The 14,829-nt window shown below is 43.6% G+C and overlaps 1 protein-coding gene across 2 annotated transcripts in view; it reads left to right on the plus strand.

Moving 5' to 3' along the window:
• Positions 1-13,803, plus strand: part of LOC306707917 (ubiquitin-conjugating enzyme E2 E2-like) — a 52,663-nt gene extending 38,860 nt beyond the window's left edge. For both annotated transcript variants that reach the window (XM_079175571.1, XM_079175572.1), the window contains exons 4-6: positions 2,573-2,705; positions 7,459-7,606; positions 13,054-13,803. In XM_079175571.1, the coding sequence (XP_079031697.1) occupies positions 2,573-2,705; positions 7,459-7,606; positions 13,054-13,151 (379 nt within the window). In that variant the 3' untranslated portion in view covers positions 13,152-13,803. The remainder of the gene's footprint in view (positions 1-2,572; positions 2,706-7,458; positions 7,607-13,053) is intronic.
• Positions 13,804-14,829: the final 1,026 nt, after the last annotated feature.

Consider the following 14,829-nt stretch of genomic DNA (forward strand, 5'->3'; position numbering starts at 1 on the left):
ATCTCAGATGCAGGTGTGTTTCCAAGACCGTGGTAACCCCCGTTTGCATAGCACCCGTTCCATAATAACACTGCTTAAGGAGCAACAGAAGTCAGGCGTCGGTTGGCGGGTTACTGCAATTTTGCATCTAGGAAAACTACGATCGGTCATCAATCCAATCTGACTACTAACTGTTAGCATGATGAATGTGTGGGATGAGGTAGGAGCACAGCATGCTTCTGGCTATTTCGGAAATGTTCATGGATTTTTCTTTCTTTCATTTTTTTTTTTTTTTTGCAAAACAACCTTCTTCGGTAAAAATAAAGAATCGCTTCAGAAGGTACAATCTACATTTTTTTCAGTTGATGTGCTCAGTTCCAGGCTGTTTTAAAGAATCCACCACAGCGAGGGCGCTAAAGGACACAGAAACAGCCTTGTCTCAATCGCTCCTCCAGCGGGCTGCGCTCGGCGCTCCAGGGTCGTTATTAATGGCTTATAGGGTGGAAATTGACACCGTGGGAAATAGCGGGATCCATCATTGTTATTTAGCCTTCATTATGAGCCGCACTGTTTTCCCTCCAGCTCGAGTTTTGGTATAACTGAAGCAGCTTCTTAAAGATAACTCCCATAGCAATTGAACATAAAGACAAGCCGAGTTGCAAGTTGGTAAGAGAGCACGCCCTGAGGTGGAGTTTGGAGGTCTGTCTCCTCCATCATTCTGACACGCCAAGGGAGGTGGTAAAAAATATAGATCCTTCTCCCCTGCATCGCAAATCTGTCCTCCCGTCAGCGCAGATTGTACCAGGCTGCAGGAACATTAAAAAAAGGAGGTGGTGCTGGCAAAGAGCTCTAAACATTTCCAGATGCTGCCGACTGAACTGTGGAAACGCAAGTGGAGAGAAAAATCTGTGGTTGGCCAACCTTAAGAGGCCTAGAGGTCGATTTCAAACGTCTCCCTTGCAATAGGATTTGACTTATAGCAGGTTTTTATAGACCGACACTGGTAGTTTGTGGATTACCAACAGTTGCTGTTATGTGCTGATATTCATTGAGATAAACCAGGCCTGTGTAACAAACCTAACTTGGTGGTTTGTTGCATAAGGTAACATGAGGCATAATAGAGGAAATCATAAAAGCAATAATCACTGTAATAAAAGCTGTGAGTGTTATCCTTGTCTGTGTAATAAAAGCCTTTAAAAGAGCAGTTAAACCATTTAAAATCATCTTAAATCTCCACTTAAACTATTTATAATAATGCTATTCATAATACTCTTTATCCATTTAGCGCTTTTCCAGAACAAAAGCTTAGTTTAGGGGCACAGAAGACCGTTTAAACAATGTCTCTACATGCTTCAAAGTTGTGGGTCGAAGTTTGGTGTGTTTAAAAAATGGATGTGCTTGTTTGAAGTATTCACTGTTAGTGCCAAAGTAAATAGACAGAATAGATCAATATAGGCACCACATTGTGGTTTCACCAAATATGCCAGCGCTGCTCTACAATCATCGGCATTTAGAGAAGCTACTTGACACAGAAACATAGATTTCTCTTTCGACGCGACATCGGTGTCACGTCAGGCCACGGCCGTCCTGCCGAGCGGAGCGATTTGTCGGCCCTCTTGTCCCCCGAACGGCCCCAGAGAACGAGCCGCTCTCCGGACTATTTTTAACCATCCAGGAGAACGTGTCGGCATCCTTTTTCCCCGGCCCGCTCCCATAATTCCTCTCTGTGTCCAGACACACGTTGACAAGAAATAGGACTGCGGTGGCCCCGGTGCTTTACAACAGGCTGCTGTTTCACATGAACAACTCCACTCACACTCTCTCTCTCTCTCTCTCTCTCTCTCTCTCTCTCTCTCTCTCTCTCTCTCTCTGTCTCTCTGTCTCTCTGTCTCTCTGTCTCTCTGTCTCTCTGTCTCTCTGTGTGTGTAAATGATGAAAGTAAAAGTAATACAAGAAACCGACAGGGGCATCTGGCCTAATTCCAATAGAAAATGGAATTGGATTATTGCCTCCCTTCTCACAGCTGTGTGTGTGTGTGTGTGTGTGTGTGTGTGTGTGTGTGTGTGTGTGTGTGTGTGTGTGTGTGTGTGTGTGTTGTTGCGTAAAATGGAGACAACAATGGAGCTCGGCGACAGCCAGCTGCCCAACAGTGGAGCGCTGATGAACAGTTAGGAAACAGAGCCGCTTGCTGCTGCTCAACACCTTCCTGTTTGTTTGCGCGTGTGTGTGTATGTGTGTGTGTGTGTGTGTGTGTGTGTGTTGGTTGTTGGTGTGTGTTTCACGCTTGCCGGCACATCCCAGACGGATCAGTCCTCCACATGACATTGATCAAGCTCGTCATTTCTCCCGCCTCGCAGCCTTTGTTACATATACGCCGTGGTATTGTTGCGTAATCTTCCAATGGATAAGAACTTTAAACGGCAGCTTTGTGCGGCTGATTTAACTGCTGATAATCACACACTTTATTTATTCACTGCCGTGCTGCTGAGGAGAAAATTGAGTTACGCGATTAGAGTGGCTATTTTTCCTCTCTAAATCTCTGCTGGGAGATTAAATTTCTCCTTTTTTATTTTTATTTTTTTTTTTATTCTAGTGCCGGTCCCAAAGGAGACAACATCTACGAGTGGAGGTCGACCATCCTGGGCCCTCCAGGCTCCGTGTACGAGGGGGGAGTGTTTTTCCTGGACATCGCCTTCACACCAGACTACCCCTTCAAACCACCCAAGGTGAGTGGTGCCCTGCAGCTATGCCCCCCCCCCCCACCGTGCTTCTCCACCCAGAGCTTTGAACAATGTCGTCATTGTCCAGCAACAATGACTTGTTTAAGGCTCGTTCACCCACAGCGTGTTGACAAAATAACGTGACAGCTGAAGACAAATGGCAGTATAATGTTGAAGGATCAGGCAGGTGTTATTGCATATCTTTCTCATTGTCAAATGACCCTGTCGGAAACACACTGGTTCCAAAAGAAATGGAGTGAATTTCATTAACGGAAACTATGACGAAAAATACAATTTGACAACCTTTTGGCTTCCCTCCAGTGAGGCTCTGGGTTTGTGGTTGTGTGTGTGTGTGTGTGTGTGTGTGTGTGTGTGTGTGTGTGTGTGTGTGTGTGTGTGTGTGTGTGTGTGTGTGTTTTGCTGATGCAAGTGTGTGTCAGTATTTACACGAGTCTGGCTGACAGCGGTTGCCACCTCCCTCGGTTTTGAGTCGTGCTTCTCTTTTTGCCCAGGGTTTTGGTTTTTGAGTCTACAAATACTCGCTACTATTTAGAGAAACATGATATAAAAAAAAATAAACAGAAAAGAGTAAACATGAAAATATTTTTGGATATCTGCCATGTTTATCCTGTTTTAATATAGACAATTCAGTATGGAGAAGAACTTGTCTTTCTATATGCTATATATATATATATATAACATTTGTTTTGTTTAGAGAAGCCTTTTCATACAATATATTACATATTAGAGGCTGTGGAAAGCGAGTAAGTTGACCTTAAATTAAGAATTATTTTTGTCATAGAAAAAACAACCTTGAGCTGTGTATAAAACCTTAAAAATCCCCGACATATTCCACAGTTTTGCTTTAAAAAGAAAGACGCTGTCGACTTGCGTGAATGGCTCCCCGATGCTTTCTCAATAACTAGTTGGCGTGTGTGTCTCCCATTCAGCCTATTGTGCTGCATCCACAGTGATAATTTAGGTTAATGAGGATGCTGGATGTGAGTCACTTTCTCCCTCATCCTCTCACATATTCAACCACTAAAGGGAGGTTCAAATGTGTTCATGATAACACTGACACAGTTAGGAAGTTGGGTTTATTTTGTGAAATAGAAAAAACAACAATTTAAATGCTTCAATGTTAAACAAGTACTAGTGTTCAGGCGTCTTTTTAAATGACATCCAGCCCTGATTACCACAATGCAGAGCAGAGACTTGGGAGCTCCAATTGCACAGAGAAAAAGAAGCCTGTAGACTGAATACAATTGACTTATGGTTTGATTCACTATTTCATGTTGACAAAAAACAAAAGGAACTGTTTACAGCTTTGGGTATTTGGTTTGCAGTCTGGTGCAACACTGTTCTCCTCGTTCCCTCCTGACCAGATAAAGCTGCCTCCTTCCTGGCAGTCCGTGCTGAGGGTGGAAACAGAGCCTCGTCTAAACTCTTGGCATCCTGCTGCCATGTTTTTCCAGTCTGGCTGTGAGCTGTGCCATCCAGCAGCTCACCGGCTCACCGCCGCCAATCCGACAGCTGCAGCTGCTCACTACACTGGCTCACTCACTAATGTTAGGATGATAAGGCCAGTTAAGGCGGACACTGATACTCTTAGATAGAGGTTGAAGGTGGCACAGGCATTGCTTCAGTCTGCTGTATTTTGTTCCGCTGCAGGACCCGGCGACGGGCCGAGCGATTAGACTCCTCTAACTAACATTATTCCCCTCTATCAACTCTAATTTCCTCACTGCTTTGAACTAAATTCCGGTGCACGCTTTATCTTCCTCTGCATGATATCATTCTCATTTTCAAGTAGTTTAACGTGCCGTGAAGAGCCATAAAGTCAAGCTTGGACATGCCGATGATCAGCCTTTCAATACATTCCCTCCTCTAAACCCGAACCTTCGTGATGACTGCTTTGTCATAAAACTGCCAATCAGTTCAATTGCTTTCCATTCCGCGTGCCCGACATGTCTATTTTTATTATCTCGTGCAGGCATTGTAAATGAACAGACCTGAGGTAAAGATAGACCAACATGCTTTATCGTAGCTACGCCAAATGTGGCATTTTACATGGCCGGCAAAACCGTAAGAAATGCTCCAATATTTACTTTTAATGCGATATAATGACATGCACTGTGAGATGACACACATTTGTAAGCTGTCAGAGATCATTTGATACCGTTTATAGCAAGGTAGCTTTCCTTTTATCATCTCTGGGTGTGTTAGACCACTGTGAGCAATTCTGCAAATCAGCAGAATTAGTGACAATGGCAATATTCAATTTACAGGATTCATGCATCCATGTGATGAAGTACCTTGATTTTTCTGGTACTTAATTCCCAGAATTAGCTTAAAGACGGGCATCCACGCGCCTCCCTTAGTTCAGATTGTTCACTTAACACAAAATATATTGGAAACCTATTCCCATGGCGTTTGCTTTAGGTATTTATATTGAGGTATGAAGTGTTTCATTTACTCTAGAGTGTGATCATCAGAATGAGCGCTGCTGTGATGCAGAGGTTGTGTTTAGAGGCTAAGGGATGAATCCGTAAGAGGGGAAGAAGGATTAGACCCGCTGCTTTTGTTACGCGGAGGCAGCATCATAATCTATTAGCATCAGCCATGATGGGATTACAGGCTGTTAATGAGACCTCACAGGCTGGAAAAGGGATCTTTTTCACGGCTGCTCGGCGGCCAGCTTTAGCGTGCCGCCCGCTAAACCCGTCTCAGCGGAGGTGTATGAACAGAAGAGGGGCGACTCGGGCCTCAAACCCGCCCTCAACCAGTCACCGTCGATCCCCTCGTCCGTCTCCCGTCTGCCTTTTTCTCGCCACATCTCCGGAAAAAAAATCCTGTCATGTGATGAAAAGCGGCCCGTTTATTGCTCCGTCCATCCCGAGTCAGTAACGGCCGGCGTGGAATGTGAGGAAGAGATGGGTGCGCTCGCATGTGAGGGTTGTTTTGTTTCTCATAACGAGGAGATGTGAAGGGAGGAACCGAGCGTTAATGAGAGGATAAAAGAGGGAGCGAAGGGGGGAGGAGGAAAGGGCTGCGGTTGCAGAGCAAGCAGAGAGGGGGATGGAGCGGCGAGCGCGCCTCGACTGCCTGCTCTGGTCGGCAGCCTTCGTTCAAGGAAGCGGAGAGGTCAAAGGTCACTCCTTAATGATGTTGTGCTCCTTGTGCTGATGTCTGCAGGACTGGCTTCACTTCGCTGTTGACTAAAGCGGATCCACGGGGACTGTGTGTCGGTATCACATTCACACTGTAGACACACACACACGTATCTCAGTCGATCTTTCCAATGAATTGACCTGAGCATTTACTGTGGAGCTGAGATCAGGCAGATGTTTATTAATGCATTATATTATTGGCAGACATCCATTATAGGCTTGTTTGGACTTTGGAAATCAATCAGGTTGTGTTTTACAGCTTTGACTGTTAAAATTGTTTCTGTGCAGGCAGCCTGTGTGTTTGCAAGGTTGCGTTTTGAAACAATGAATTGATTAGTCAATAGACAGAAAATCACTCAAAGGGATCATTTGGTTTGATTTGAAGTGTATGAGGTAGTTTTCCATAGTGAGTGTATTTCCTACAGTAGATGGTGGTCTCTCACACTACGTACGTATTTTAGGCACCTTAAGAAAGGCCCACCTAAAGAAATCTATATCTGTTTAAATGTACGCTATATTTAGACTATTTTCACAGCTCTCGCTTGCCTTATCTCTGGTTCTTGTCATTTATGAAGGAAAACTTTAAAAAGTATTGTCAGCTTCCTAAATGTGCAGATTGTTTGGTTTTATATCATTGTTGTTAAATATCTTTATTTTGTGTTCAAACTTGGGCTCTGGAAAATGACTATTCATACAGTTAGTTGGCCAAACAATTGTTGCAACAATGTTGCTCTAAGTACAAAGCATACGTACATATAGTAAGTTGGTAATCATTGCTTAAAAATGGTGTTGTCGACTGGTTTTGATCAAATTAGATTACACTGCATACTACTGCAGAGGCCGCACATCTGTATGTATTATTTCAATAATGGAAATGTTTGTTTTCATCGGATCTTTCAAGATCTGGAAAATACTCTGTGACAGACAATCATGACTGTCACAATGTTACGTAATATTGGGCTAATTTTGCGATACGCAATCGGTATTCTTATATGAGCAATGGATCCACAGAGAATTATCACAAACTCTGCAGGTCCCCCTCAGCTCCAGGGAGCCATTTAGTGTGTTTCAGCTCATTGTTTTGCTCTCACAGCCCTCGACTTTGATGTCTGATTCAGTCTCCACCTGGTCTCCAGCAGCAGGCAGCTGTTTTCAAGGAAAAAAGCTTTGATAAACTCAAAGTTAGCAACTAGCTGATGAACCGAGACAGTTGTTCCCCTCAGGACTTGGTGGAGACCAAAACAGAGCTGAAAGTAAAAGGTGTGGAGTCGTGTGGTTGTTTTGTAGGAGCCTGTCGTTGTTGTTTACATGTAATTAAATGAAGGTACTGGTGGTGGTGGTGGTGGTGCGTAATCGCACTGCGATTGAGCGCAGCGCTTCTCAAATCAGAGGCTGCAGATTTATTTATTTATTTAACATCTGTCCTGATTCCTTCAGATGGCTTCAGGGATTTAGTGAACTGAAGAAGAAGCTTTTCATACATAGTCTATAAAAGGACTCTCAATCGGCCGCAAAATAAATCGTATGCATGCAACTTGAAACCACAATTATTCGTGGTTTGCTCTAACCCTCTGACTGTCCGTGTCCAGGTGACGTTCCGTACGAGGATCTACCACTGCAACATCAACAGTCAGGGGGTGATCTGTCTGGACATCCTGAAGGACAACTGGAGTCCCGCCCTCACCATCTCCAAGGTCCTCCTGTCCATCTGCTCCCTGCTCACTGACTGCAACCCGGGTGAGAGCTGCAAAACACACACACACACACACACACACTTCTCCTTGTCATATCTCCCTCCAAGTTTAGCAGTGGCAGGTTGAGTGACATGTCCATTCTGTGTGGATAATGTACATGGAAGTGTGTCACTTTGAGGCTTGAGTCGTACTCTTTGTAGCACAACAGCAGAGAGGACGGACAGGAAGGTGACGGAAACACGGCTGGTTTGTGTAACATTGCTGTCTTCATCTATCTGTTAAAGCTTCTGAGATTACAAATGAGGGTCTCCATGAAGTAAATGTTCTGTAATGGCTTTATTCAAATGTATAATATAAATTAATTACAGTGATTATAAGAAGGTGTAATACCTAAATCTATGTGCATGGACCTCGTGCTTCTGGAGCCTTTAATGTGATGAACATGATGTTTTTGGTGATAAACTTGTATAAATATAGTTGTTTTCACAGCAATGTAAATTAGGGTTTAAAAAGGGAATTATGGTCTGTTTAACATCCTAAAACTAAACAGATTTTGAGAAATTGTAAGTTATTTAATAGGCAGTGTTTGATTATGAACAAATCCATCAAGGAAAACTGTTTGTTTATGCTGTCAAGTATAGTTCTTAAAAAGAAAATTGGAATCGCCAGGTTGAATTGGAAATGGAAAATTGCAATCGGTGCAACTCTAGTGCTGAACCCTCGTGTACATTAAGAAAGTGACAGAAGTATTTGTGTGATGAAGAAAAAAGAGACAGCTTGAGTAAGAAGTTTAAATTACTGCGCAAAGTGGTCGTGATTGACGCTTCGTCTGTCATTTGAAAGTTAACATAACCTGGCCTGATTCTTACAAAGGAAATAGGGTTTCAGATGCTATTAGCACTTAGTTTGAAGCATACTGAGGCCCCTTTTTAAAGCAAAGTACGGCCACAGTGGGCATGAAACTAAATAGTTTAGCCTTTTCATACTATTCGCATTCATCCTCTTACAATCCTCTGACAATGTTGTCTCATAAACAGTAAGCCTTGGTATTCATACTCCCTTCATTGCAGTTGAATCAATATTTAACCAGGACTGGCTGACTAAACACAACCCTGTAAACAGCTGACACCATTCAAGGAGAAGACGTCAACAGTTTTAAAGCTCATTAGATCCATCGCGGTCCAGTTTACCAGCGGAGCTTTTATTTCATGGACCGGTTGAACCAGTCCTTTCCCAGTAATACGGCTCCTCAGTTGCCAATCCTGTTAGTGTCTGTTGGTATGACGGGTTAAGTTGAACAAGCGGAGGTGGTAAAAGCAGCTCTTGTAAAAAAAAAAAAATCTGTCCAATATCACAGCAATGAGGTTCAGAGTGAAAGAACGAGGAGAAATGTGCCTGAGCAAGAAAGGTGGGGTGGGGGGGGGAGTGACAGAAGAATGACAGGTTATTTCACATGTGAATAGTAGGGAATGAGATGGCAACAGACAAGAAAGAGCAAGCGGGGGAGGGGGAGGAGGTGTGTGTGTGTGTGTGTGGGGGGGGGTTGATAGTGCTGATTGTGAAGACCTCTGATGATAGCTTGTGTCCTCTCTGCGGGGATTGCTCTTTGATAACGTAGCCGTGTAGATTCTCCCTCCGTGGGCGAAAATGAGAATAGCTTTTCCTCTCCTCCTCCTCCTCCACCACGTTTTTCAGATGTTGGCGAGATGAAATGAGCCGATTCCCTTTTTAAAGTATGATACAAAAGAGGCTTGATCGACGCCCTGTCGTACCCGGCAAAAAAAAAAAAAAATTTAAAAAGCCTGTCACCCCTCCTCCCTGTTACCCACGCACTTTCTATCGCTCTTTCTGCCTCTTGCCTCATCAAATCAGTCCAATCGCTGCATTTCTCACCACTTGCTTAAGTTTTTAAAACCCAGCCTCAAGTGCTGAAAGTGGGCCCTGGATCTGAAATAGCCTAAAAATATCTCTCCTTCCCTCTCCACCGCCTTCCGTCTGAAGATTTTCTTTCCCGTGCAGGCGGAGATCATTGGCATGGAGCTCATTAAAGCGGGGGAAGAGGATGGAATGACAGTTAATCAACCCTCCCAGGGCTGCCGTCATGCCACATTTAACCCTTTTTTAGGTCCCACAAGCCGATCTCTACCTGGGGCAATCCAGTTGGCATATGGGGGCTGAGCCACATGCCATGTCAAAGTGTATCTAGGGCTCATATCTAGCCCAGGGCCTCTGTCCAATGTCATCCCTTTTCCTACCTGTCTTTTCCTTTCGCAACCTCTGTGGAGCGTCCAAAAAAGTAACCTCAAATTTTTTAACAAAGCCAGAGGGATTTCTGCAGCTGCTGTCGGGGCTGGATCGTATATCAGGCTGATGTGTGCTGATATTATTCGGCTAGTCTTTTTAAAATGAAGGTATCCGCTTTTTCCCCTCAGTAGCTTCAGGGGTGTTTGGTTTGTCAAACCTGTAATAACACATGCCTAACCCTGAAGGCTTTGCTCTCTGGATTGATATCAGAATATGCTCCTGTGTGCCTTCTGTTCACCACCAAGTGGCTGTTCCAAAAAAAGGCGTGTGTCCTGAACATCTCACACGGCGTAATCTGGTGTTATGATTGCATTGCTGGTTCCAACAGTTCAAATATTTGCCTCATCATCTTCCGGACCGTGCAAAACTGTGATCACCCTGAAGCCACCCGGAAGCCTACAAACCTGAAAAACTAACACAGCGTGTCATCCAACCAGTTGTTCACAGGCAGAGCCTCCTCCTGGCTGCATTCCACTGCAATTCTTTTCTTTTGTTTGTCTTTGTGAACTTGACACATTGAATTGTATAAATAATCAAATAGAAAATGCTCACAGTCGGTCTCTCCTCGCAGGCATTCATGGTGTTGCACGTGGTTGTGCACATGAAAAGCAGTGCAAAAAAAAAAAAAAGAGGTATTGTCTGAATCGTAAAGTTGGCTGCAGTGCAGGTTGAAAAGTGGGTTTCAGATGCTTTTGGATGATTTGACAAGCATTTAGTTTGAAGCCTACTTAATGCCTTGGGCTTCTACTTCCATGTTTGGAAGTCATTAATTCAAGTTTTTGCGTGTTCAAGTTGTCAAAGTATCTTTTTCTATGAATATTTTTGTAGTGGACGCGTGATTTGTTTTTCCTCCATTTGTTTAAAGTGTTTCTAAGTTTTTGTCCATTTCACCAGGGAATCAAAACAAGCGCGATTGGTTGTCTTTAGGTTCTAACTAGTGTATTTTTTGAGGTTTGACTCACAAAGAATGGGATGGTGTTGCGTCTCCAGATTTAAACGGCAGAGAAATGCTCGAAACAAATATGATTGCACGAAGTGTCGTCCAAGGTCAAAAGATTTTATAGTTGCGCCGAATGCCTGGAGATACACAGTCTCTCCTCAAAGACATTCACAGTGTTGAACTCATTAGGTACTGAACAATGGAAGTGGTTGTGTGAAGAAGAATGAAAAAGAGAGCTCGAGGAGGGTTCAGACCCGATGTGGGGAGGCGTGCTTGGCCTGGTTGCCGCCGCTGCTTCACCCAGAATGCCGTCCTTCAGGATCCCTAATCTAAAAAAAGGCCAACTTTTAGTTTTTGCCATCAAAAACATAAATTGGTCCGAAAAGGATAGAATAACATAATGCAGTCATTGACGTGATGATTCGCGACACTTAAATCATTCACAAGCTTTCACCGACCAGCAGTCCCAACGGGATTTCTGTCTTTGGCTCAAGTTGTCACTTAAGGAGTCGGATGCTTCCCGCTTCGAGCTACAACGCCATGATATGTGGGGGATCCATTCATCCAGAAATATGGGAATAAGCCTGTAAAAACCCCCCCCCATCATTGAAACCCGAGCAGGGATTAGTGCTGAGGGGTGTTTGTGCTGCTTGCTCAGCCAAGCTCATCACACTGCTCCGTCAGCAGGCTGAGCCCTGCGAGGAGACGGTCTGAAGCCAAGCAGAGTGTATGTGAGGCTCGAGGAATTTGTTTTCTCCTCTCTCTGTCCCCTCGCTGAGAAATTGACCGGCGGCACGACGAATTGAGCAGCGGCACGATCAATAGGAGAACCGGCAGGGAATTCATAAGGGTGGCTGTTGACTGACCGGACGTGTGCGGTGTATCAACAGACAGGACAGCTGCTGCTGGAGCCCACCGTGATCACCTCTGATTTACAGCGGCATGCATATTTTACCGGGCTGTCGATAAAAGTGTTGACCACGCTGTACGGCGTACGATACAAACTTCCCTTCAGACCACAGGGATGATAGAGCTGCATTTGTTTGACTTATGTCTCTTCTGTGGTTTTTCGCTGGATGTTGTTAAAATCCCCATGAATGCCGATGAGCCGAGGCGGTCGACTGCAGGTTTCTGCATCGAACAGCACCGCATGGCTGTATGTGTAAACACACTGTACGTCCTAATAATTCAAATGTCACTCACGCAGACGTGGATTTTTGAGGACAATCTGTTTGTGAAGGTGTGAGAGGTTTATATTATAGTGCACCCATGACATGTTGAGTATCTCCAAAACTATTGCCTGGATTTCCAATAAATTACCTGTCGATATTCTTGGTCCCCCAGTGGATGAATTCTAATGTTTTTGACGAACCTCCTGACCTTTCTTCTAGGGTCACCATCAGAATTTCTTCTTCTCTACAAGAAATATTGAAATCTGACAGGGAAATTGCCATGACATTTTCTGACCACACTGTAAAGGGATGGAATATTACAGAAAGAAATATGAAATAAAGAAATGTATAAATGTGTGACGAAATTGCAAATGAACACGCTGATTGTAAACAGGAAAGCAGTAAATGACATTAAATTTGTTATTTGGTACTTTCCATTCTTTACCTTTATCCGGCCGCTTTGTTGTCCTCGTCCCTAGCTGTCATTTCTATATCTGTGTAAGTACATTGTGAGGGATGCAACAAAAACAGGGAGTCAAATTCCTTGTATGTGCATATTACCAATAAAGCTGATTCTGATTCTGGTGGTGCAGGACCGGATGCTACAGTACAACCTGCATTGTACTGTAGCATCCATTTAGCAGCTAAAAAGTCACATGTGTCCTTCTGGGGTTGGTGGAGACCAAAGACAGAGGTCAAAGAGATTGGAAAGTGGACTTATATTCATCAGGTGGCCACAAACACAAATCCAAAGAAATGTCAATGTTGCTCTGTATATGCCGGGTGTGTAAATAAGCAATTGTTTGCTAACATAATCACCAACAACATCTTTATGAGGTGATAATATGTCAATTTTCTGTTTACAGCTTGTTGCGCTCTACTCCACAATAACATATTTGCTGATTTAATAGACAAGGCAAAGAACCACTTGAAACAAAAGTCGATACATTAATTAACAATGAAGTGCTAGTTAAGACGAGCGCAGCAAATGAAGCTAAATCTCAGGTGAATAATCAATAAATACGTTGTTTGTTGTACTGAGTCTCACTGAGTTCCTTCCTCCTTGTGTTACAGCCGACCCTCTGGTTGGAAGCATCGCCACACAGTACCTGACCAACAGAGCTGAGCACGACAGGATAGCCAAACAGTGGACCAAACGCTACGCCACATAGACCAGCAGCAGCCCACCAGGAACCCTCACCCTACTCAACACACACACACACACACACACAAACACACACAACACTTCCCCTCCTCAGAAATCTATGGAAGCACACCCGCTCCTGTCATCCACCCCCCCCCCCCCCCCCCCACCAAACCCAGAGAAATGAACTGTTATTTGTTCCATGCTGACTTGAAAAGCTTCTTTTTTATACAAAGAGTCTATTGGGATTGTATTTTCCAATACACTGAATGTTGATATGGTCTTGAAAAGCTTTAATACTGTTATTGTTCTTGTCGTCGTCGTTCTTATTGTTATTGCATTGTTTATAACATTGTCGCCACCCTCGTCATCTTCTTATCTAAAAGCGTGCGTGTACTATTCCCGTTTCATGTGATGGTTTCATGTAAAATGATCATACCGAGTGAGTGCATTTAGTTTGTTTTCTTTCAGTGGTTTTACAGCTATTGGTCAATATTAGTGCATGGCATCAGGATATGTGTTCAAGCAGTGGACATGTAGTCATGTAGTGTATTATTTCTGTTCTGGCATGGAGTGAGCCCATCATCATGTATGACGATAGTGGTAGTTTGCTGTACATTTAATGCCTTGTGAGAATACATACTCATTGAATATTCAATTAAACACTGGCTGTAATGTGACTCAGTCTCTTGTTTTAATGTGACGTACATGTGCGTGTGATTACAGGGTGTATACATGCAGGCTTATCTCTAGTCACAGGCAACAAATAAGCTCAAGAAGTTATCTCAAGACACCTTTTTTTTATTGAGCAGGTCTAGACCGTACTCTATATTGCAGAGTACTATCGTACTAGAAGGCCACTCAAACGTGCCCCAAAATGTAATCGGTTGTTCCTTGTTTCATGCTACACTCTTCTTAAGTTTCATGAAGATCGGGTCAGTAGTTTTTCCGTAATCCTGCTGACAAACAGACACGCAAACCAATCCGAAACCACCTTGGTGGAGTAAACTAACACTGATTTTAAAACTTTGGAAATTCATGACGGTGGTGATGACTTAACCCTCCGTTAACCAACCAGGTTACCAGTAGATTTATACGGTTCAAATTACAAAGTAATCCACCAGGAATGTCTGCTTGTATGTATGTGATTGGCAAACGCATTGCCAGATGACACTGCATTGCAAAAATTGAAAGTCGGGTTAAATCAAGCAACCATGGGATTTGATGACACTTTTCCAAACCGTGGAATTATAACCTCCGGGTCCGTCACGTGATGCCATTTCAAACAACACAGAAAGACTTTTTTTCCCATAGACTTACATTGGAAATTACCGGTGCAACTCACCGGATATGTTTTAAGATAATTCAACTTTCCACTATGAACACTTGAATAGCCCTTAATTAAATCATTAGGTCCCAAATTCAGAGGTTTTCTTTGTGCTTCCGTTCATGTGAATGAGCCTGAGACCGAGCACTTAAAGGAAACGCTCCTGTGATGCTGAAGATCCGGGTCATTTTATCACTCTGCGTTCGATCCATTTTGGTGTTAAAAGACATTTCTTACATCATCGCACTGCCCGGACCAGCCTGCAGACACGAAACCAAGACGGCTCCGTCTGCTCCTGATGCTTTAAAGTAAAAATGCTGGTCCTCCTCTCAGCATGACGCAAAAGGTATCTCAATCTGTTCTACCAGGCAAATGTTAT

The sequence above is a fragment of the Pholis gunnellus genome, assembly GCF_910591455.1.
Source record: "Pholis gunnellus genome assembly, chromosome: 16".
Taxonomy (NCBI): Eukaryota; Metazoa; Chordata; class Actinopteri; order Perciformes; family Pholidae; genus Pholis; species Pholis gunnellus.